Source organism: Meleagris gallopavo, chromosome Z, assembly GCF_000146605.3.
Source record: "Meleagris gallopavo isolate NT-WF06-2002-E0010 breed Aviagen turkey brand Nicholas breeding stock chromosome Z, Turkey_5.1, whole genome shotgun sequence".
NCBI lineage: Eukaryota > Metazoa > Chordata > Aves > Galliformes > Phasianidae > Meleagris > Meleagris gallopavo.
The window spans coordinates 40839235-40865400 of NC_015041.2; the positions used below are offsets into that span (position 1 = coordinate 40839235).

Genomic DNA, 26166 nt, shown 5'->3' on the forward strand with positions numbered 1-26166 from the left:
ATTGAGATTTGGTTCCTTCACTATCATTTTTTTCTACCAACTTTATTTAGTTTGAATCTTAACTAAATTATCATTATCATTATAGTTATCATTATTCTTTTAATATATTCAGGAAGAACAGAAAGAAATATGTCAATCATTCTATGTAATCATACCAGCTACAATGAGGACATTACTATTAAACACACCAGACCACCAGAGCCTGAAATATTAATACACCATTTGTTCTAGTTCATATATATATAGAGAGAGATAAGATATACACATATATAAACAGGGTAAATATATATATATATATGCATGCTGTATATACATATGCATTGAATGTTTGTGTTGGGTTTTTTTTTTTACCTCCTCCACACACAGCATCACAATCCTCCCAGCCAGAATGAGTCCACATGAAAAGAGGTTCTGGAACTTTAGAGCTCTGATTCTCAGGAGGAGGATCCAGTGGGATTGTGTACTCATAGTGTAGACCATAGCTCTGGTCATGGAAAAGCAGCACCTGTAAATTAGAGAGGCGGAAAACATTCCTATGAGGACAAGCACTGAGGAGAACACAACAGAGTCTTTGAAGAAATGATCTTGAAGAGCTTGACAGAATGACTTATTCATTCAAGGCCAGGCTGGATGTGGCTCTGGGCAGTCTGGTCTAGTGGTGACTTTGCCCATGGCGGTGGAGTTGAAACTAAATGATCTTTGAAGTCCTTTTCAACCCAAGCCATTCTATGATTCTAAGATTTAGTAGCCTTTAGAGTTTTCTCACAGATTTGATAGGAGAAATTACCTAGCTCAGAATAATGGGAAAAATGTTTTTATTTAACATAAAGGTCTAAAAGCTCCCCATGTAAAATAATTCATTAAACTAAAAAAAGAAAAAAAACAAACACAAAAACACCCAAAAATGAAAACAAAAGCAAAATAAAATTCATAACAAATCCAGGGGATTATGTTTTCTGTGCTCTTAAAAAGATGATGTCTTTCCTACGTATGAGATATTTCGAACTATTTAGACATTCAAGACAGTTTCTTACAATTAAAGAATTTTGAATTGTGAAGTATTTCTGCATCATTTCTTCATCTTTTCTTTTGGATTTGTCACTTGGCTACCAACTTTTCCTCCCTACACTGAAGTGTATCAAAACTCTACTTCTTAATGGAGAATACGGTAATTTCCACCTTAAAATGGCAGTACTGTGCTAAATTTAGCCAATGGGCCAGGAGGATAGAAAACATCTCAGAGAAAAAATGGTTAAATAAAACACAAAATTCATACTGTCATACCAGTAAATGTAAGGGAGAAGTTGTGGGACCTTTGGCAGAAATCTTCTCCCAGAGACCTCTTCGAACATAATGGACAGTGGTCCCAGCAATATTGAACGTTCCTGAATGTTCTATCTTCCAGTCACTATTGATAGACTGTTTACCAGCATCTCGAAGAGCTGCAAAAATACATTAAAAAATATTTGGTCATTAGTGATTCTGGCTTCTCTTCACATGCTGATTGGATAATATAACTGGTAGATGAAATCACGTAAATCTGCAACGATGCATAGTTAATTCCAAAAGTAATGTCTCTTATTTATTTCCACTACACTACAACACTTTGCACTACAACAGGTGCAAAAAAGCACAGTAACATTATTTGATAAAACAAGTTATCAGTTACAAAACACTATCTTTCAACATAGTCACCACCATTAGCTATGCATTTTTACCAGCAATGAACAAGAGCCTGCGCACTGTACTTGTAAAAATCTGCACCAGCGAAGGTGACTCACTGTTTCACAGTGCTATGACAATGTTGTTGCTAGGAAAATATTGCCCACACAGTTGATCTTTCATCAGCCTGAACAGGGGTAAGTCAGAAGGCACAAATCTGGGCTGTACAGTGGGTGTGGTAGGACAGTCCAGCCAAGATTGGCAGTGCTCCAAAGTCTTCAAACTTCCACGGGGCCAGGCGTTACTTTGATGCAAGAGAAAGTCTGACTTTCTCTCTAGCCTTTCTCTGGATGTTTGAGACTTCAGCTTTTTCATCATAGTGATATATTGATAAGAACTGATGGTTTGATGGGGTTCCAGGAAATCCAGAAGGATCATCCCTTTCATATCCCAAAAGATAGTGCACATCACTTTACCTGCTGAAAGCCATCGCTTTTTCTTCAATGAGTGTTGACATGTCAACACTCCATGGACTGCTGTTTTGACTCCAACTAGTAGCAGTGATACAACATCTTGTAACTGCTAATGATGCAATCCAGGAAAAAGTCATCCTCAGCCTCGTATTGGTTGAACAGGTTCTGACAAACTTGCATATAGTGTTTTTTCTGGTTCCATGTGAGTATTTGCAAGGCCCACGTGGCACAAGTTTTGCAATATTTCAACACTGCCATCATCACTGCCAATGCACTGAAACCAGTATTTGGCTCCATACACAATTCCCTGGTCATAATCCACTCATTCATGTAGATGACCTAATTGATATGCCTTTCATTTCATGGTGTGACAGCTGTGCATGGGCATCTGCAGTGTGGCTTGTCTTTCATATTGCTGTCACCATTACTGAAATACAACACCCACTGCCTCATTGTGCTCACATCCACTGTTTAGTCTCTACAAATGTTCAGGAAGCATTGATGAATGTCAGTGGATGCCAACTTTTCCTCATGAAAGAGCTCAATTACACACATTTGCTTCAGACACACTTCCATGTCAGATGCCATTCTGTAAGACTGTCCCTCTGCTGCTATCTGTCACACGGCAACAAAACATAACAGGGGATTGGCAGGAAGATTCACTCTTTTCTGCCATGCTACCAACATCCGTCTCTGACATGCTGGTCCAATATGGTAAAATGGGAGACATCACTTTCACAACAGCTCTTGTATTTATGAATACTATTGTACAGGAACTTAAATTGAACAATTTTTGGAAGAAATGCTTGTCCAAGCCACATATGCATAGCATTAATTGAATTTAAAATAAGTGTTTTATTGCCTAGTAAGACTGAAGGTTCCAGAATTCATTAAATTAATTTAAGACAAAAGCAATTATTCTTCATTCCTAGGGTTTACAACCTTTACAAGACAAGGAAATATAATTTTCACAAGTTATTTTTCAATATTTGTGGAACTACATTAGAACTTCAAAAAAATTCTGGTTCAAAATTATTTCTCTCTAACCACTAAATCTACATTTTTCCGCACCTCAAAATGTCAAAATGTGACAATACTATTGTTATCCTGCTTAAGCACTTATTTTACTCAGACTTTCACCATCTAATTCGATTGCTCTAACAAACAGAAATAGATTGTTCTTTTTTGTCAAATTACGATTTAAAAGCATCACCAAGTCAGGAAAGATGCTCAGACATTGAAAACACAGTATATTACTATCTTTTTTTCTATATTAAACTCTGCAGAAACTCTTCTGTGAGGAACCTTTATTTTAACCTTTTATTCTATTTTATATAATTTTCTTATTCAAAATAATATCTGAAGTAGGCATGTGAAGGAAGGTTGTACTTGAAGTCACCTTTTGGACAAAAAGTTGTACACATTCCTCTTCACTGAAATTGCATGTTTGGCATCAAACTGTTTTAAGAGAACCTCGACATCTTAACCCTTGTCCAAATTTTCTTATTTAAACTTGTAAGTTAATGTGAGTCATTCCTGTAATTGTCTTTTCCCCTATTCATATTTATACAGTTATGTTTTGTTTCTATGGGAAACAATGGCAATAGCTCTATGGACTGGCAGCAATACAATTGCATAAGACATCACTGGTGTATACTAATACAGTGCTGTGTAATAAATGTTAAGATTATAAAATCCATTAATGCCTTGTGCTAAAAATAACAAGTCATTTTACCAGATCTAAAAATTGGTATTTCAGGTTAAACATTCTATTACTAGTGGTGATTGAGTTCTATTTAATTTTAAAACTGTAGATGCCACTCCTGTTTCTAGTATAGAAAAAACACAAATGTAACTGACAGTGCTGGAGTCTAGTTGAGTAATGTTGCTCAGATGGAGCAGAGTTTCTCCCTTGAGAGCAGTGGACCTTGCACAGGCTTTCTTCCGTGTCCTTATAAGCAACGTTATGTGCGACAGCACACAGTTCAGAAGACTTGGAACACAGAAATATGTCAGTTCCTGCATTTTCTTCTCTCAGCTTCCTCAAATGAGCCTCTGGGGCTAAACGAAGGAAGAATGAGTGTTACCGTGTCTAAAATTTAGGTTTGGATTCATGCGGTCCAGCTTCTACATCTGACTCTGCCACAACTCTTATTGCAAGCTAGTTTACTGAGTTTTAATCCATGTCACACGTGTAATCCCTACTCTGCTTAAATTTTGATGAAGGAGGATCTCTTGGACATAGGAGGAAAATTCAGCACACAAGTGTATTGCCTCTCAGGCTATAAAACATACTGAGTAATATACCCATAATGAAAAAGACAAACAATAAAAAAAAATTATGATGAGGAAAACCTACCAGAAGTGTTTGTGCCAAAAAAAGAGGGAAGTGAACGTCTTTGGAAATTGTGAATTTTTTGTTTGGTTTGGTTTGGTTTTTTTTTTGCAAAATTTAGACATACTCTTCATAAAATAACCAAAACAACGTCACTTTGGCTGAACTTGATATTGTCAAGAGAACTGGCAAATATAAAAAATATACAAATCTAATTTCTAAACCAGAATGCTTTCACCGATATCTTTCATCAGGGAAGTCACTGTTTCACTTGCATTAAGGTTATCCTGTGATACCTTCAATAAATTTTAAGAGTAATAATACTCAAAATTTGAATAACATAGAAAATTTCAATTTATCAACTCAGAGATAGAGCAAGATAAAATTCCATCTTGATCTTATATATGCTGCCACTAAAATTAGGAGTTACATGTAATTTGGCATAATGCCTTCTTGTTTTTGTTTTTACTAACTAAATTATTTAATTTTATATTGAAGCATTTATTTCCAATGTAAATGGAAAGTTATTTGAACAATTAAATGTTTAAAGATGCTGAAAACAACTATACCTATACCTTGCAGTGCCATATGGGATATATTCAATAAATGATATGTCTTATTATAAGAAGAAACTTCAATTGGATGTTGCTTTTTTTTCTGAGATCACATTTTACTGCTGATAATTCCTTGCTGCTTTCTCAAAATTAACTAATGAAGGGACATGATATTACCTTCTGCAGCAAACTTCCCATTAGTTGCTGCTGCTTCAGTCTTTTCCAAATCATTGCTTTGATATTAAGGAAACTAAGTAAGAGAAAAGAAATCAAACAGAAATGCTATCAGATGAGTATGCAGCACGTGTCAGCAAAGGAGTATTTTTTGCTTAAACTAAAAAGCTTAAAAATGCTCAACTGCCATGTAACTGGCCCCCAGCCTGACACAAGCCCACTTTCTATAACCTTTTGAGCACAAACCATCAGCCAATTGCTCACCGATCACATTATGTTTTTGTCATGGGTCATAACACTAATGAAAAAGCAGAACAAGCTCACAAGTTCTTTTTCGTTTTATAAGCAATAACAATCAATTTATAGGCTACATCCAGAAGTATGCATATTTCTAAAAGTAATTTATAACATGTCAGCACTACTGTGACTAATTAGCCCTACCTGGTCATTAGTATCCAGGAAATCTTTTTTTAAAGTCAGTGTTATTATTATAATAAGAAGCTGAGAACAGGAAAAGGATTGTATATGTTTTGTTATGTATATATCAACAGCAAATGTATTTTGTATAGAAAAAAAAAGACTGACCTTAATTTCTCAGAAACCTCTTGAAAATAAAATGAAACAATCAGATTGGCCTGCTTAATCACTGTAATTGGTACTAACTATTCCATGGTTAACAGTAATAAAGTTACAATTATCTTATCTATATGCAAATATATAATCTAATGAAAATTAAAGACTCTTTAAGACTACACATAAAATAAGTGCTAGTCTATGCTTAAAATTATTAAGTGCTACTTTTGTTTCCTGTCTGGCAGCGTTCACATATACAGTGAACTTATTTCCAAAACTCATGTAACTCAAAAACTGGTTCTTGATAAACCCATTTTCTTTGTTACATATTTTCATTCACAGCTTTGCTAACCTACTTGCACTTTTCTTTATCACTTTTATTTCACAGAACTACAACACATATTCTCTTGGTATTAGATATAAAAGCAGGGGAATACTTAATTGAGGTGGTACAATTTGCATCTGCTGCATAATTCTGCATAGAAGAAGGGCATTTTTTTCTCTACAGAGAAATTTGAGCCATATTAAAATATGTACATGCAAAAATATACTATTAGTATTTATTTTTATAAATAACTTATCTGCATGTGCTGAGCAGACAACATGGACAGCATGATTCCATGTCAGTATCAATCTTCACTCTTATTTGGAAAATGACCTTAAGACAGTCCATACCACTGTGGTGCAGTTTTATTAACTGTGAAGGAAGAGCTGATTCACATCGGTTTTCATGTTGTCTTTTGCTTTGGCAATGTAAGAGCTCAATAAAAATTTTAATCGGGTATAAGCACAATTTGAACAAAATAAACTTATATTTGCTAATTCTGGTTGTTTTATTGAATGGGTTGCTCAGCTGTTGAAAGTTCTAGAACTTTTTATACACACAGCAAATGATTCTTGGGTGCTTAAATTCAAGCTGACTTTTTTCCCCCACTATTTCAGTCTATGAGAAAAATGGGGGGGCAGTAAAAAGGCTGTTAAAACAGTAACAGAGATCAGCAACAACTAAAAATGTGCATATTCTTATCTGGAAAGTAATTCAAACTCACTTTCATGAACTTGTCTACTTAGTTTATATTGCTAAACACTTTGCTAAATTGTTTGCTGATAGCTTTCAAAATTACAGACTTAATAACAAATGTTCAAGAATAAGTATTTTTTCATCTTGATGTAGAACAGTTTCAACTTTTTTTGTTATTAATCACTGTCCACAGCCTTCTACTTATAAAAGAAAAATATGGTTAATGTCGGGGGACTCGCCTCTGCTATGTGACCAGGTGCTCAACCAGCTTCCAAGGTGTTTTAAAATAACTAGCATTTTCAGAAGTGGGTGATTCAAAATTGTGTGTAATTTGTCAGATCCTGCCTGCTTTTCCACATTCTTCACCTCATAAGCCCCAGCAGTACAACTTTTTTTTTTTTTTTTTTTTAAAAACGAGGAAACATACTTCATAAAGAAAACTGGACAAGAACACCACATATTTGTCAACTTGACATCCCAACAGGATGAGGAATTACAGTGCTATGCACTGTTCAGTTGCAGGTGTTCAAAGGGTCTGCATCCCTGATTGTGTATGCCAAAACAATTACTCAGGTCGCATAATGGCTGAAGTAGGAAGGGAAATCTGGATGTCATCTGGTTCTGCTCCCCTGCTCAAGCAGGGACACCTGGAGTTAATCCTCTTCTGTATCTCAGTTAAAAACAAATAATTTATCTCGTTTCCAATTACCACTAAAATTTAAGGTTACAGGTTAAAAACTATCTGCATAGCTAAATCCAATTAAGTATTCTTAATAATTCATTATGGGTCTGGACCTGACATGCCATTTTGCAATTGTCATGTGAGTGTTATAATCTCAAAATTTGTTTTATCTCCTATAAAAAAGAAAATAAACTTCCTTCCTGTACTCTACTTTAACAACTTTTAAAAAAGTAAACATTTGTCAAATGGGAAGGAAAATGTAACAGCAGACAAGACATAATCTTAGACCATAGGAAACTAGATCATGCTTGAAACAGTGTCTAAAGCTGTAATTGTGATAAGACTTTTCAAGTAAATGACAATGAAACAAGATTACCACTGCTAGTTTATTCCTTAAAAATATATCTCAACATTCTTTTCTAGAGATCCTAATTCTAAAGAAGAAGAAAGAAGCAGAAATTTATATGTATTTTCTCACATAACCTAAGGAAAGGAGGAATAACTAATATTTGGCTATATCACAATTAAAAAAAAAAAACAAACAAAAACATAATTTTTTAAAATCTGTGAATAAATCCTGCAGAAGGCGTACCTAGAGGCATTCATCAATTCAGTAAATGCAGTTGCATTATACTTTACCTAATCCCCTAGGATGACAGAGTTCCTGTTATTGTGGTATATGTTGATATACCTCAGATAAAGAGGATATTTAAGGAGTTCAGAAAGAACTTCTCTGAAGATTAGCTTCCACAGTACATTTACACAATGATGCTACTGATGTGGACTGCAGTTTTACTAATGAATTTACTATCATCACCGCAACTTCCAAGATAACAGGGAACGGCATTTATTTTGATTGCTTCCCTGTTTTACCTATGAAAAACAGGGACCACATTTCCAACAGCTTAAATTGGATTCTACTTTGTAACCCACATTTTTTTTTATGTATGGTGCATTACAGTATGTTTACAGCTAAATCATTATGCAATTATTAGGTAAATAATTAGCTATATTACAAGAACTTAATCGTAAGGTGCATATATGAAAATAAGCAGGCCAGAAATATGGTTGAAGTATATTGATTCTTTTCAGGTTCAAAACCCAGAAAGCAAACTACCATGTAACATAAAATGAAAACTCTGAACTATAAGACATAAGCGATTCAGAAAGACAGAATTTAATCTGTATTGTATTTCAAAATTTTAAAGACAGTTCTCTGAAAAAGACTGTTTCTAAGCTGAAACTTTTACACTTTTTTTCCCAGAACTTGCAATTCACCACTCTTGGTAAAAAATTTTACTATTCAACTTGTTACTTCTATTCAATTTTGATTTTTGTGCTCTCACAATAAATATATTTTAAAATTGAAGAATGTTTAAGTACTTTTAGCTAGTATAAATAACAATAATAATAAAAAAGCAACAATTTAGGTTTTAGTTAGAAAGATCTGTTACTGCTTTTCCCCCCACAAAAAAAAAAATGTGTGAAACTGGCTGATAATCACTCAACATGAGCTGCATTAAGAAAAGTAAAATTCAAGTGAAAATAAATTAAAAAGCTCAGGTACTAAAGAGCACCTCCAAAAATAATCAGAACAACTGATATGATTTCATGGGTATAAAAAGAATTAAGTTCTCTTAGTCTGCCTCAGTATAAGGGAGGAAAATTTGCCACTTATGGGAAGTGAATTAATTTCCCTAAATACAAGTCTAGTGTTTACTTATTTTTGTATTATTTAGAATATAAGAACTAAACAGTACTTTAGTTGTCTGTTAAAGGTAATAGGCAAAGAGGAATAAAATAACTTGAAAATTAAGAAAATGTATCAATGAAACCAATTATTGATCCGACAGTCCTATACCTATATCTTTATACTCCATTAATGCACAGTGAAATTGTTCAAAACTTTAAATCTCCTGTAATAATTTAACAGGATAAGCAGATCTCTCACAATAAACCAATAGTAACTCACTGGTAACTTAAGGACTAATAATTCAGATTTGCCATTTTTGACATTCTTTCAGGTGAGATATTGAGAACGTTCAAGTAAAAAGTTTTGTAAAACGTTGGTATTTCTTATGACCAGAACTAATAACAGTGGTCAAACCAGGGAAATTTTCATTTCATTGTCCCATTTCTCATACTGAGTTTCTCACAAGTTAAAATGCAAGCAGTTCACCAAACAGGACCAATTATGATAACTTAAACCCTGTAACAATAATTACAAATTATACTCCCCTAGGCAAGAGCTCTACAAATCACTAAGAGAGAAAAAATTTTTCTTCTTATGAAAAACAACTTCATAAAAATTAAAAAAAAAAACAACTAAAAAAGTCATTATGATTGTTTCCATGAAAATATTCCAATTATTTGAAATCAAAAGAAATATGTATGAAGCATTTATTTTCATTAGTACAACATGAAGAGCTTTCACTAGTGTTTTCACATGAAGCACAGAAAGTTTTGAAATGTAAAACACGGTGATTTTTTCTGAAATAATCTAAATTAATAATTTAAAAATTTCTATAAATGAGATGAGATGAAAGTTCCGAAAACAGAAAATGCAGGAGCCATTCCTATGGCATTTCTACAAATTTTCTGTAATTGCTCTCTCAGTGATTTCATTTTCTACTCAGTTTAATCACACAGGGATGCCTAGTTAGACCTCTTCAGTGCTGATCCAAACAGAAAACAAGCACTAAACCATAATACTTACCTAAGTAACTGTGAGCTGGTTTTTCTTCCACAACTTTGATTCTCCTTGCTCCTGCAGGTATCACCAAAGCTTCCACATAACCTAGACACGAGACCAAATGTCCAAATGTACTGAGTTAAATAGAGCTCTATAGAAGTGTACGTCTTGCATGTTTTTTTCATTTCTTCTCTCCAATTCTGTTTTTGAAATTTAGAAAGTTATAATTTGTGTAACGATGGCCTTCACAAAAAACATTATAGTCATTAACAAATGATGATACTGTGCCTTGTACATAATATATACAGTGTGATATAAATTTAAAAAGTGTGGCAGAATAAAATATAGTGAGAATTAGCAAGGAATAGACTGGGTCTAGGGGAGATGAAACCAAGTAACATAATGCTATTATCACATCAGGCAACGGCAAAAGAATTCTTATTTCATTCCGCATGTAGAGATAAATATGATATCATTTAAAAATATATATATAAAATCATCCAACTGGTTTTTTTTTTGTATTTTGTATTTTGTGATCCTACTTTCTTGCTGTAGTGTTCAACTGCTGCTATGAATGACTTTGAAGTATGTTATTACAGTTAATATAATAGAGTTATTGTAGTGCATTAAAATTGGTTCCATACAGTGTGGGAAAAGACATACTGTTTAGTAATTTGCTTTAAGTAAAAAGGTGAAAAGGCAAGGCAGGTGGAAAACACGGTGTTATAAATGAATCATATTTTAGACTATCTAGGTGAACTTCAAATAGCGGGCTGTAAAACATATTTTTATTCTTCCCAGCTATGTAATTCTATCTAGGATAATACCGAGCACTTACGGAATCTTCTCAACAAAGTGGAAGCATGAATATTAGGTAACTGCAAAGGAACATTATATTTCATTTCTTCAAGAACAAATAACACCTTCCATTTATTGCTATTATTGATACTCTAGCTTCTTGAGAAATAAAACAACACAGCTGCAATTAGATGGCAGTACTATAATATTATGGATTGACAAAGAACTCTGAATGATTCTGAGAAGGTTTTGGAAATTCGCATTAGCTGTAAAAGATTGCTGACACACTGCTATTTCTACTATCTGTCACTCCTCTGTAGTATAATCTTTCAGGCTCATCCATGGTTTGGGATCCTTGTTCTGCATTACTTTCAGCTTAAGGTCCCGGAAGAAACATCTGAAGATTATGTTTTTTGTTTTTTAACTGATGATTGCATGAAATACATTAAGGTCCATAACTGTCCAAGAATATACTGTCTGACTTTAATTACAGCATTTTATTATATGATTTACTTACTGTATTGAAATTTGGTGCATTTTCTGCAATTCTGCATACATCAGAAACAGAAAGTTTAACAGCAAACAAATGCTGAAAACAATTGCCCAAATATTCTTTCAAAGGAAAGACTTAAAGAGAAGGTATACATGGTGCATTAATTTCACTAGGATTTCAGTCTTTCACTCTGTCACTCGTCTCGTTCAAAGAAAAAATCACAAGACTGTCTGAAAATCTAATACACCAGAAAATCTTTTTACTTTTTACATTATGTTGCTATTAACATAAAATAATGAAAAGATATGACTTCTCCACACATTTGACTTTATAATCTCTCAATGCTTCGTTTAATGATATTATCCTAGGTAACAAAAGATAATTTGGATATTTATTTTGAAGAATAGTACATTAATCTAAATACTGTAAGAATTCACAATTTAATTACATACTAAACACACAGAAACAATACTTTGCAGATTTTTAGCAATCAGGAACTTCTGTGAAATAATATATGTCTATATGGTAGATAAATCAGATAATTCACTTGTGTAATTTGCAGCATTATAAAAATAATCATTTACTTTTATGTTAAACATTGAACATATGATTGGGGTGAGATTAATTTCAAAAATATCTTTTGTAGATATCTCAGAAACATGGTTTAGTGGAGGGTTGTTAAGAGTTTGGATAGTACGCTTATGTTGCAGTTGGTCTTGGTGATCTTGAAGATCTTTTGCAATCTGAACAACTCTCTGGTTCTGTGATTCTATTATTCTAGATCTGAAACTGCGATAAACTGCATCACTTTAAAAAAGCAGATCTTAGTTCTAGTGCTCAAATTAATCAAAATCTGAGTCTTCTAAATAAACAGACTTACCCGCTCCTCTGGTATGGTTAAAGTCACCCTTAATGACCTTGCAAGACTTTCCATTACCATTGCATACACCACAATGATCTTCACGGGCCAGAGAGCCTATTATACCGTCGCAGCCAAATTTCTGCGGGAGAAGAAAATAAAGTTTAAGTAATGGCCTACATTTGTTTCAAGGCTGCAGGTACATCTCACCATTTTTCAGGATGACCTAACTTTTACAATTCAGGTTTGGTGTCAGGCCTCTTCAGAATGGGGGCTGCACTATTTGATATCCTGATATCTGTTCTATACTAACTTCTCCTGTGATTTTACTTAAATTGGTCCACTCACTCTTCCTATATGGTTGGCCAACACTACCAACTGCTCTCCAAGATGAATCTGGCACAGTTGAACCACTATACAAAACATTCTGTAGGCCTTCCTCCCCAGTGACTTCAGTTTGTGTTGCTTTAGTATTTGTCATTCAAAATATTCAAAATATTTTTCATTCAAAATTTTCCCTCTCCCATAATAATAAACTACTGTCTTCAGTTACTCTGAATAGCATGTGAACATATCTGGATGTAAATATAAAATTTATTTGTACTCTATGGAGAAGTATTTAGTTTGAGATGGCATTTAGTAAAGAAGCACTCTTACATTACTAAATTAGAGGTATTTCTGTGAAGTAATATCACTGCTCCTTTGTCAACAGAAATAGAGTTAATATGAAGTTCATTTAAAATGAAATAAAAATCTTTAGAAGACCAGAAAGGCCAACACATGGTAATCTTGTGCGCTGTATAACCGCACTTCATTAAACCCATAAAACTTCAGCACTGTTTGATAAGTGATGAAGATAAAAGCTAGGCTAAAAAGGAAATGAAAAATTCTTGTAACGACAGAAAACGTGGTCTACTACAGATCAGCTTGTTTTCAAGCATGTGAAGATTGTTACTTCATGTTATGCAAACAATTTTTAATAGAGTTGTTCTATTGAAAAGAAAAAAGAAAACAACATTAACGGTTTATGGTACTAGGGTTCCAAGAGTTGCGTATCTAAAATGATATATTTGGAAGATTTAAATATCTAACTCTACAGCTGTAGACCAGAAGTTCTTTTATATCTGTTGTTTGAAAAGACAATCTAAAATGTGGAAGATACAAAAAATTTACATGTTCAAATTAGATTAGCAGATATCTCTCTGATTCTTGATATATCAAGAATACAATTCAGTCTTTGATGATTTTGGCTTCAGGCTTTTTTTGTCTTTAGTAGTCAGGCAGATATGAAAAGTGGATAATAAAATGAAACAACAGGTTTTTCAAGAGAAATGGACTATATGTCCTCTTTGTGTCAACTCTCCGATAACTAACTGGTGAGCAAAAAAACAGTTCAATAAAGTATTTAAGTGTGTACTTGTTGCACGCAGTCACTTGAGAAAGACTTATTATACATACATATCTGCATTTGCATGGAGACATAGATGCTTGTATGCATCTGTAAGCTAATTTATTATAGCATCTAGTGATGAATCTGTGTTAAAGGTTACTTTTTCTGCTGAATTCAGTGTATGCAATGAGAAGTGGATCGAGTTAAAAACAGCCCTGAGGGATTTTTATATGAAAGCGTTTCTATACGAAGCATTATAAAAGTGTCAAAAGAACTTCTATAAACCAAATGAATTCTCAGGACCATAAACAGAAGAAGCCCTCTGTTTAAGTTATCTGTAAATTATCATCTTTGGCTTATTTGGATGTAAAATCTGTACTGTTGACAGAATTAATCTCACATATGCAGATCCCATAGCAACATTTTCCATCCTGTTGAAAGCTGTGTCTTCACTCAACTTTAGAAGATGAACTCAATTATCCAGTGTGCTGCAGTTTCTTATAATCGACCATACCTGGGATACATATTCCTGCAGCTAAATCTTCAGCAACTTCAGATAGTGTGCTCTAATGAGTGAAAAGAGTTTAAAATATTCTACTATAATACATAAAGAAACATTCAGTTTTGGCTATGCATTTTGCAAAATTCCATCAGAGAAATAACACATATTCATAACAAATACTTGCACTCACACACATGTACATACATATCCATTTTCTGAAGAAGTAATTTATACCTGGCATCTACCATCTGCACAGATATCTAACCCATGCTGGCCACAGGAAGTCCCATCCATCACTTTTTCTGTTAGAAGAATGGGTTGATCCTTTCCAGACGGTGTACAGAATAAGGCACATGGCTTTTCTTTAGTAGCAATTGACAGGAAAAAAAAAAGAGGCCGTGAAAGGTCAGTTAACAAATAAAAAAAATAATCAGTAAACAGTATTTTAAAAGTTGATTTATACTTATCTTTTCAAATATGAATCTACATTAGTATAAGAAGTCATCTCAGTTAATGTGGAAAAAAAACTCCACACATTTCCTATCCTTTTCTCATGTTTGCAGAACTCAAGTTCTTTTTCCTCCTAGAACACACTTCTGCTTTAGACTTGGCTTACATCATACTCCTGTCATGTTCATTGCTACAATTAAGAATACACACATTTCAACTGATGGAATATTTTGGTTGTAATCTATACTTTCATTCTACTAAACTTCTGACAGATCATAAATATTGGTTAAAAAAGAAAGTTAACACTTTCCAGATTTTCTAACTATGCAGGTCATAGAGGAAAAAAAAAAAACTGAGTAACTCAAACACCCTGGGAAGAAAAATATAAGGATTTACAAAGTCCACATTTAAAAAAAAAGACAAAATACTGAACACATTCTTTCTAACATCTCTACCAAGGTCATGTAACTTTCTACTACATTTCTACAGCATTCTGCAAATCATTTTTCATTTTGAAAAGAATTAAAAAGAAATTTTATCCTACATAGCCATGTATTCCACAGGGTCAACATTAACAAATAATGAAGTTTGTTCTATCACTGCCAAAGTAATAACAAATAAAATAAGTCTCCTCTCAGTGATCAACTGAGTACAGAATCACATAACTTTTTATATCTTTAATCACAAGTGCATTAACTCAGAACTCTTTCCCAAATCTTTTGCAGGTTCTTGAAAGGATAATGTCAATCTTGAAATTTAAACTGATTTCATTTGGATGCATTCGTCACCACTCTGACTTCATGCTGACTTTTAGATTCCTGGAGTGCATTTTTATTAGTAAATTAAACAGTTCCAGGAAACATTCAAGGGCACTAGAGCTCTACTGTCTGTACAGTTAAACTGTAAAACAGTCTGTGGCACATTTTTTGCCGGTGCCATCTAGCACTAGCTGGGTCTAAACTAGAAATTGCCGCCTGAAAAGGACCGTTTCCAGAAAGCAGCTTGGATGTCACCATCTTTTTCAGAGTGTTAGATAGCTGAGAAGTATGGACACAGGCCTCCTCTGCCAGCTCATTTGCAAACCAGAGAGCAGTCTGAGCACATTTAACATACTAAAATTGACATAGCTCTGGGTATCTCCAGGGGAAAAATACAAACAGATGTGATCTTTTTTGCCAATCCATGAAGCCAGTTAGACAGAAGCCACCTCCTGTTCAGAAGCCCGAGACTCTGCCTGAGCTTGCGCATTCTGCATTTCTGCTATATTGCTTAAACAGTAAAGTGAAAGTCACCTGGTATCTACAAGAACCGCACGCCTCAGAATTCTTCAAAAGAGTACCTTAATAGAAAATTTACAAACTAGATTTTTTAAGGACACTGAACTCAAAAAGGAAAAAAAAAAAAAAAAAAAGCAGAATCAAAGAATGATTTACATTGGAAGGGACCTGCAAGATGATCCAGTTCCAATCTCCCTCCAGTGGACAGGGACATTTTCTACTAGATCACATTGCCCAAAGCCCCATCCATCCTGGTCTTGAACATCTTTAGGATAAAGTATCCACAACTTCTCTGGGCAAAGTAAAAAATTACTTCATGATGTCTAAATTAAACCTTCTTTATTTTTAAAGCCATAACCTCCTGTCCTATCAGTACAGTCCCTGACAAAGAGGAGCTTTTCATCTTTCTTGCAGATCCATTTTAGATACTGGTGGGCCATTGTGAGGTCTCCCCAGTGCCTTTTCTCCTCCAGGTTGAACAATCCCGGCTCTCTCAGCCCATCTTAATAGAAGAGATGCTGATCATCCTCATGGCCCTCCTCTGGACTTGCTCCAATAGGTTCCCATTTTTCAGAGCTGAATGAAGTATTCAAGGAGGGATGGCAAGAGAGTGAGGGGGAAAATCGTCTCCCTTGCCCTTCTAGCCATGCTTCTTTTGTTGCATGCCACGATATAATTGGCTTCCTGGCCTGCAAGCACACACTGCCAGCTAATATTGAACTTCTCATCAACCAAAACTCCTATTTTCTTCTCCTGGGGGTTGTTCTCAAGCAACTCTCTTCTCAGTCTTTATTAGTGCTTTGGATTGCTTCAAAGGCTTAGGACATTGCATTTGGCCTTGTTGAACTTCTTGATGTTCACAAGGCCCCACGTCTCAAGCATGTCAAGAGATATCGTCTAGATGGCATACCTTCTTTCATGTACTCACTGTAACACACAATTTGGTGTGTTACAAACTTGCACAAACTTGCTGAGGGTGAACTTAATCCCACTGTCCAGATTGCCAACAAAGACACTAAATAGACTTCTCAAATATGATAAGTAGTGGCTTAGCAACTGTACCCACCTGGTTGCTCAGGACTGTGGAATGCATCTCATCAATCAACAACACTAGACCACTTCAACAAACTACAGGTGACCTCACTCAAGCAACAGCAATTACTTTGGACATGGTGCACAGTTCAGTCCTCATAAAGTGCAGGAGGGAAAATATCTAAGGGTTTGGGAACAATGGACTTTTGTAACACTGGAATTATTCAGCTTGTGTCCAGTTTTGTGCCTCCTGAGGGCAGCTTAAGACATGAACATGCTTGATGAAAACAGTCATCCATCCATTCTCAATGGAAAATGGGAGAGTGTCGACATTTTTCATCAGATGACTGAATGATTCAAAGTCAGATTGAAAACTTATGATCCTTAGGATATGCATCAAATGTTTCTGTTCTAAAATGAAATTTGGTAAAATAAAGCCAGATTGATTTGCTAGATAAAGGCCTTTCAAATACATGAAGAGAATTTTCTTTACTCTGAAAGAAGAATGACAAGTTTTCATTGTGCCAACTTCAGTCTTCTATATAAAATCTCATAATTTAGCATTAAATAATCTTCTTTTAGATGGACATACGTTCAGCTAGGTTTGTTTTGTAGGATAACTTCACATTTTTCAGGATTCAGCAAAATCTGTCCTTTGTAATGGCATGTGATAATTTGTCTTGAGGGAAATATTAATGGCAATTGAATACTTACAGTATTCTCCTGTCATTCTAGGCACAACTTTACTACTAGTTGTAAAGATTCTTAATTTCTCAACTTAACTGTATTCAGTCCTTAACTCTTTCTGCTTGCTTTTTTGTTGCTGTTGTTGTTGTGTTTGGTTAGTTCATTGGTTTGTTTTCATTTTGCTTTTGCTTTTAAATTATTGTTATTTATTAAAAAAAGTATGTAATAACAATTTGTGAAATGTGAGAGATGTCTTAGACTTACCATCATCAATGACAGCCTGCCATTGGTGCACATGCTTCTGATAAGAAGATCTGACACTTAAAGCCTGGCACTGCCAGTCTCTGAAGGCAGGCACACCAGCAGGACAGGAAGGATTTTCACATATTCTATACTGCATCACGGGGCCATGACACTCACCTTCAACGCCCAGACTAGAAATGATGGCATAAATACAGTGATTTATTGTTAGCAATATCTATGAACATACAGCATAGCTTGTTTAAGATAAACACAAACAATTTAAATACCAGTTTTATTGATGACATAATATTAAAAAATCACTCACAATAAACTCACAGAACATGTCTGACTTCTGTTTGAACTGGTTGCATTACAGGTAATGGTGCTAAACCATAACTTACACTTGATCCCAAAGAAGCACTAGTATTAGTAGGGATGTTTAGCACAGAGAACCTTCATTAAACTTTTGGTAAAGTTCAGGTGGTTTTTCTATTGTTGCTTTTTGATGTTGAACTGAGCCAGGCATGGAAGTGAAAGGACATATAATGCCTGCATCAGTAGAGATTTGTTACCTCTCCATTTTTTTTAACAAATGTGGCGTTACAAAATTTAGGCAAAACTCTTTTTCCTGATGCATAAGTTGTGACTCTAGGCATTAATGAAAAAATGCAGAATAGTGAACTGCAAAAATTGGAGTTACTTACAGGAAATGTTGCCTGGAAAAATGAATTTAAGTGAAATTGAAACATCATTCATTCTACAAAGTTTTTAGGCATGCTGCTGAAAGTAGCATTTAGATGGGAGGATATAAAATAGCCTCTTTTCAATCTAAGGACTCTGTTAGCTATTGTTTATCAGCATAGCCATATCCAAGTTTTCCTTATGGCTCTCTATGCATACATCCCTCTTAATTCCTCTGTCTTCTGCACTCCCTTCTCCCCTCCCCTCCCCTCCCATCCCTTTTTCTCAAATCCATTATATTTCTTCCATTGTTCATCATTTCCTGGTTTTGCTCTGTTTTTTTCCTAAATCACCTACTTACTCTACATTTCACCACCTACTGTGTTATATTACCAATTCTATTTTTCCCTTTTTTGGTGTATAACTGACTCACAAAAGAGAGATGGGGCACTGAGTAACCAAAAGAAAAGCATATTTTATCTGGCTACTATGATATAGCTACATGTTGATTTTATTCATGGCAGTGATAAAACTTCATTTATCCCCAGTGGCAGAGGATTTTCATTTTCACAAGAACACAAAAGTGTTCTAAATGTTGTTTCTAGATATTCTATCTGGCTGAACAGTAGATCTCTTTGTCAGAAGTAGAACTCTTTGGCTCTCAAAATGAAATAGAAGACAATTTTTCTTTACCAAAATGAAAAGACAAGAATTATGTACTGGCACTCTGCAAAGTCAAAAATTATGCATTTAGTTTTCTCTTTAATCTCCAGGTGAAGCTATAAACAAAAGTTTTATCATGCAACTAAAAAAATCAAATACTTAGTTCATCTAAGACTTTTCAGTATTCATTACTTATAGCAATATCTTCATGAGGTTCTGTACTGGAAAGATTTAAATTCAGTTCAGGAAAACTGAATTTAAGGAATTGGAATCCTGAACTTATTTTTACCCAGGGCATTTGCGCTGTCGACTGCTGATTCCAGTGTTGCAAGTACGGCTGCAAGTGCTCCACATGCTCCACTCCCCCTCCATATGTTCCACCAACGTTGTCCGATTGGTACATTCTCCAGCCTTACACCACTAGATAAAAATTCATCGCTTAGATAAATAAATCAAGGTATATGCAAAACAACTCACTACTCCACAAGGCAGAATCCAAACATTTTGTTCAAAAGATTTCATATGAGTCAGGAATATCTCCTGCTACTGTTTTCACAGCTTTCTTTCCTGTATTAGTGACCTTCCTCTAGCTCTTTGTCCAAGTAGCATGTGCAAGTCTCGTCCAAAGCTCATGCTGAAGTTCATTTTTAACACAGGGTGCCTCTGGAAAAGAAATGGTTTCCAGATCACACTGTCCACTTTGTTTGAGGCTGAGCCCTGCTTAGCAAAATGCTTCTGGGTCCAGCTAAAACACATTGCAGGGATTGCCCATTTGCTGAATCGGACGATCACAGTACTGTGTTTAGGGCTGTGCCCTCAGCTTGTTGATTCAATAGTACAGGTATAGCTAGTATTTATCACTGATAATCCAGTGACAGTTGTAACATGAAATTCTACTGTGAGTTGGAGAAAAAACGAGATTTTTTCACAACTTGCATTCAAAGAGAGAGGAATGGAATCCTCCATAGACTAGTGCTCAAAAAGTCAACTGAACTTCTGATATTTATTTAAGGAAGTCCAAAATACCATCTCAATAATCTCATTTTTATCTATCATTTTCCAAGATAACAGCAATTTCTCACTATCCAATCATAATTCTTATGCTTTGTAGCTTATATCCATATCTTGTACCAAACAGTATACATTTGCAAAACACTAGTACTTATCAATTTACACCAGCTGAAAATCTTTTTCATTGTGTCCTGGTTTCAACTGGGACAGACTTGATTTTCCTCATAGTGTCTGATATGCTATGTTTTGGTATTAGGATAAAAACAGTACTGAAAACACACTGATGTTTTAGTTGCTAAGTAGTGCTGTACAGAGTCAAGGACATTTCCACTTCATTTCAATTTCATTTTCTCAGCTTCTTTTACAGCCCTTCCAGACAAGTGGATGGGACGCACAAAAAATGAGGAGGGGATAGATCCAGGACAGCTGACCTAAACTGGCCAAAGAGATATTCCATACTGTATGGAACCATGTGGAGGAAAAAAAACAAAAAAACAAAAAAACCCCACCACCTTTTAAACCAAGGCGAGTTGGCCACAGCAGTTACTGGTGCTCAGGGACTGTCCTGTTATCAGTCATCAGGTGGTGAGCAAGTGATATGTGTATCATTTGTTTTGTGTATACATATACATATATATATATAGTTATTATCAGTATTGTTATTTATCTTCTTTTCTGTCCTACTTAATAGTTAACAGTTTAAATGTCACCCTGTGAGTTCTACCTTTTTTTTTTCTATTCTGTCTCCCATCCTGCTGGGATCAGTTGGTTGAGCAAAGGGCTGTTTTGTGTTTGGCTGCTTGTCACATTAAACCACAACACATGAAATACGAGATTTCCACAGTTATAAAGCAGTAAGGCTATAGCAGACAACAAAGAACTAATGTCACTGACCATGAACTTAACACATTTTTCTTTGCACTCTAAATTACTGGTGTTACTATTTAATAGATAAAGTACATCACAAACTCACATCTTGAAAGAAACAAAACATGTCAATAATAAAAACAATAAAGACCTTTGTAATTTTTATAAAATAATTCTGCTATCTGCACTGTGTACAATAAAACCTAATTTTCTGCCCTAAATTATAGCATTGCAATGATGACATAATTTACCAAATTCGAGAAGTCTCCATAGAGCTGTCTAAATTTTTGCATTGAATACACAATCAGAAACTACAAATTTTGTAATGCTTTTGATACTTCAGACTGAACATGCTCATATTTACTTAATCATATTCCTTCAGATACATAGGCAAAAATGAGTTTTCTCTAGAGATTGCATCTTCCTGATCTGGAGTTTGAGGGGTGCTTAGAAATCCAGGACAGATGAGCTGGAATGAGCTTAAAACTAGAGAGGCTAAGTAAATGATACTCAAAACACTTCCCGATATCCTAAGCAAATAATACAAGACAAGAATATATCATCTCTACAACCTACGACATAAAGTAAACAAGAAGAAGGATCTCTTCTAACTCTCTGAGATGTTTCAGTGATGTCTGCTTAGCTTTCTACTGCTAGTCATAAATAAGGTGTCCCTGCAGCTTGACACAAAACTCATGGAGTCATTCGAATTTGAATCAGTAATTTTTCTTATACTTACTACTTATTTCCTTCCAACTAGCTAAGTTCCTCATAGGATCTCCCAGGACTCATGTCACTACCATATAATAATGTTTCCACAACTACCAACATAGCCTGTAAGAACAAGCTGTCTGCAATTACTTGCTATTATCACCTTTTGTGATGTTCAGTTCAAACGGCTGTGACTGTATAACAGAAAATTCTGGGTCTCAACGAGTTCCACTAATTTCTTATTCCACACCAGGGGCACACTAGTGTCAACACAAAGAATATAACCTTCAACAAAAGATACGTCTGTGTCTTTCCAAATGTTGATTCCATACAAAGCATCATACATTTGTCAGAATAAAAAAATCACAGCAAATGTAAGACTTTTACAAATATGACAATTAATGCACTCTGTTTTTTCTTCAGTATACAAAATGTTACTACTTGAAAAATTTAACTGATTGATTGATTGATTTGCTTTGCTTAGAATCATAGAATGGCTTGTGTTGGAAGGGACCACAAGAATCATCAAGTTCCAAACCCCTGCCACAGGCAGGGCCACAAACCTCCACAAACCCCCAGAAGATTAGGGATATGATGACAGTCCTTGGTGACTGCAATATGACTCAAAGAGCAAATCACTCCAGAAGGAGATTGCTGTCAGCACAGTATCATGAAAATCCCAAAACACATACATATTTCTGGTATGTTATCTATTTACTTATCTTCCTTTACAGTTCTATTCACATACACAGCAATTATTAAAACATGAAAGCTCCTGAAGACCAACAATTAATGTAAGGCAGACTTCAGGTGACCATTAATTTCTCCTTGACATCATATTTGCAGTGACATTAATTGTTCCTTTAGATGTACGGACTCTGTAAGTATCTCTTTACAAAGCTTGTCCTAAATAGTTAGATTGCAAGTCTGATTTTACATGGAAATTGGAGCTGAAATTTTTCTGCCTTTCAAAGCTTATGTTTCTGCTCACAACAAGCAGGGCAACAATGGCATTCCATTTATAAACATGACACAAAAACAAAGCAAGACTGAAATAGAACATTGTAAGCATCAAAGCAGGTGGCTTTGGTTAACTTTTTAAAAGCATTTCACTGCTTGTATGGAAATGTATTTTTGTACTATGTCTAGATTATACAGTAGAAAATACATAGTTCATTTTATTATGTATGTATAGTTTTCATGAAAATTTAGGTAAGCAGTAACTTTAAACAAATGCAAAGACATATTCAGCTTTTTCCTTAAATGTCAGGTGTTCAGTGTAACTTATGTTGCTTTATCACTTCTGCTGTAGGAAAACATACCTTTCCAGTCTCACAGTCTGTTCCATCCATAGGTGGATCCAGTTTAGTTTTGCATTCCTTCTCGCTTTCCACCTTACACCACAACCCAGTGCATATGACATGCTGAAAACCAAGTACATAGGTATACTGTAAAGTATGAAATCTGTCTTAAGAAATGTTACTTTCTGCACATCATTCAATAATTTTATAATAAAGTTATTAGCTTCAAGATATTGAAGTATGTTTAAGAATAGGCTAAAAGTGGACAAAAATCAGTAAGGGCAAATTGTGCTTCACTTTCTATTAATCACTGACACATGGTACAAGCCAAGCTAGTGTGTTGAACAAAGGGGAAAGAAATCCCTGAGTTAAACTCTAAAGGTCATGGTCTGTGCATACTCCAGCACTGACAAAGCACATAGGAATAACTCTGCACCATGTTAAGAACATGGCTGTGTGCAGATGCGCTCCAACTAGGACTGAAAGATGTATGATAGTGCTGAGGCTGAAAGGAGGATTCTACTTTTGTTTACTAGCACACAAATCAGGAAAACCACTGGGCACCTGGATAAAAACAAACTTAGCATCATTTTAGAAACAGGTGAATACAAGGGATGTGCTTCTTAACAACATTTGGAGCTTTCGGAGCTCCATATTAATCCACATTTTCACTCATTTTATTTAAAATCATGGAATCACAGAATCACAGAATCAATATTAAGGAAATATTAAGATTGGAAAAGACCTATAAGATCATCATGTCTAACCATCAATCCATTATCACCATACCCACTAACCAGATCCCTCAGTGTCACATCTATACATTTCTTAGTTCTCATTAATTTTATATGAAAGAGAGAAAGCACTGTCAACAAAAGCACTACCAACAAAAAGCAAGGTTTGAAAATGAATCCATTTATATATATAAGATCTAATCAATCTTGGTACACCTACGCAGACTATGATCACTGGAGGTTTGTAAGAACATATTCATAAAAAAAATTGGAGGTTTCTCTAGGACTTCCTAATGCCCTGTGTTCATACAACTACAATGAATACTGATACGTTATGCAATTCCAGTGATTCATAATCTTCATTACACTGGAAATACCTCAAAAATAAATAAAGTCTGACATCTACAAAGAAGATACAAAATAAGATGAAAATCAGGTTGCAATATTTTTGCTAGGAAGGAAAAGGCAGATGAGAGGAATTCCAGAAAATTGTCATTCATGGAGATTTTTGGAGACAGAAAGAAAAATGCTTATTCTGCCTGCTGTGAGCATCAGAACAAGATAACTTTATCTTCTTCAAATGTTACTACACTTTTGCAATATTTCTCCAAATTTCCTTGGCAGCTAAAGGGAGGAAAAAAAGGATCCAGGAGATGTTGGAGGGAGGTGGCTCATAGTGCACATAAAACATAAAGATCAGGAGATTTTTGAACCCTGGGCTGGCAGAAGACGTGTTTTTTTGTGACTAAAATGATTTGTTACATTAGTAAAACTAATGAGAGTCTCTATTTCTTTTATATTATGCATAAAAATTGTATGACAAATCTTATGCTGTCTTGAAAAGTCTTAGCGCACAGGAAATATGTGCAATAATGAACAATGAAAGACTGTATCTGAACCAAGAAAGCAGGATGATTACAGCGGGAGACATGCATGTAAAAATGTATGTAATATCATTTTTTTAAAAAAGGCAAAGATTGCAGAGGGCTCAGGATGGAAGCAGACACATTCACCTCTGGTTCATTCTGTCACAGTTTTGTGTCAAAGCAGAACTGACGTGACAACAGTCAGGCTATGGTAATCCTAAAATTTAGCTACAGAAGACTTACTCTGTGTTCAGATTATTTTTTAACAAATATTTTTCAATATCAAATTGTAATTATTGTCCTTGCTCCAAAGATAATCTGTGTTTCTAGAATTATTTTTATAAATACACTTCAAGATATAACTTGACAGCAACAGGACTTCTTCAAATAGTGAGAAAAAGACAGAGTATCCCATGCTCAGGACTAACTGCTTCCATGTATACTGTGAAACGATTGACTGCACTGTTGCCACAACTCAGCTTCACTGAAACAAAAATATATGTTAATCTGTTGGTCCTAATTAATGTTTTCATTCATCAGAGACTGCATTTGAAGAAAAGTTATCCAGATTTTCAAAAACTAAGGTCAAATTTTCACATACTGATGTATGTTTTCCATTTTTTTTTTTCATTTCCAAATACTTTCAACATTTTTCTTAACTTCTCTTGAAAAAAAAAAGAAACAATTCTTCTATTAAGAAGATGTGAATTTAAGAGTGATGCACACCATAAGACCTTCTCTAGAAATCTGCAGTGCTTGATGTTGAGACTGATTTCAAAACCAACAGAAATCTGGAGACCAGTATCAGTACAGTCACCCAAAAATCAGAGCACAAACTTCTGAAATGTAAATTTACTGCTCTAGGTAGAAAGCTTTATCCATTCATAATCTGTATAGTTATGTTAACAAAGGTTTAGCGGCTATCATAACCACAATAAAATAGCAGTTACAATTAGACTAAGATGGAAAATGAGAGTTACTTGAAGTGATAAACATATACTAATTATATTAAACTATTCCCAATCTGTAAAACACTTTTTTGTGTGTACAACACAGAATATTGCCAGGCATAGATGAATGATTTTTTTCTTAAAGAATAGGCTAATATTTAATCTGAGTTTTTAACATCTGAAATTGAATAAAATATAACATAAAAGTCACAATGTTACAGAACTCTTTTATTTTCAGGGGCTTTTAAAACGAGCAAGGGAGATCTGTGTGCGTGATAGGGATACTTTTCCAATCATCTGGAAAGAGGATCCAGCTGAAAGGAAGGAATGGATACAAAACCAGCATTTCAGAACTGTATATGTGCAAAGTCAAGATTGTTTACAGTGTGGTGGTGGATATGAGGATGGATATTTCTCCAGGGCTATAATGTTTCCATGACTTTCATTCTTTTCATTGTGATCTTTCCCTGAAATGTCTTAAAAAT

At 34.7% G+C, this 26166-nt stretch overlaps 1 protein-coding gene across 1 annotated transcript in view; it reads right to left on the minus strand.

The window, feature by feature from the left end:
- ADAMTS19 (ADAM metallopeptidase with thrombospondin type 1 motif 19) overlaps window positions 1-26166 on the minus strand; it is a 97608-nt gene that overhangs the window by 28530 nt on the left and 42912 nt on the right. The window contains 8 exon segments of the mRNA XM_010725877.3: window positions 352-505; window positions 1285-1442; window positions 10191-10271; window positions 12338-12458; window positions 14443-14570; window positions 17919-18088; window positions 19531-19661; window positions 23153-23254. Of these exon segments, the coding sequence (XP_010724179.2) occupies window positions 352-505; window positions 1285-1442; window positions 10191-10271; window positions 12338-12458; window positions 14443-14570; window positions 17919-18088; window positions 19531-19661; window positions 23153-23254 (1045 nt within the window).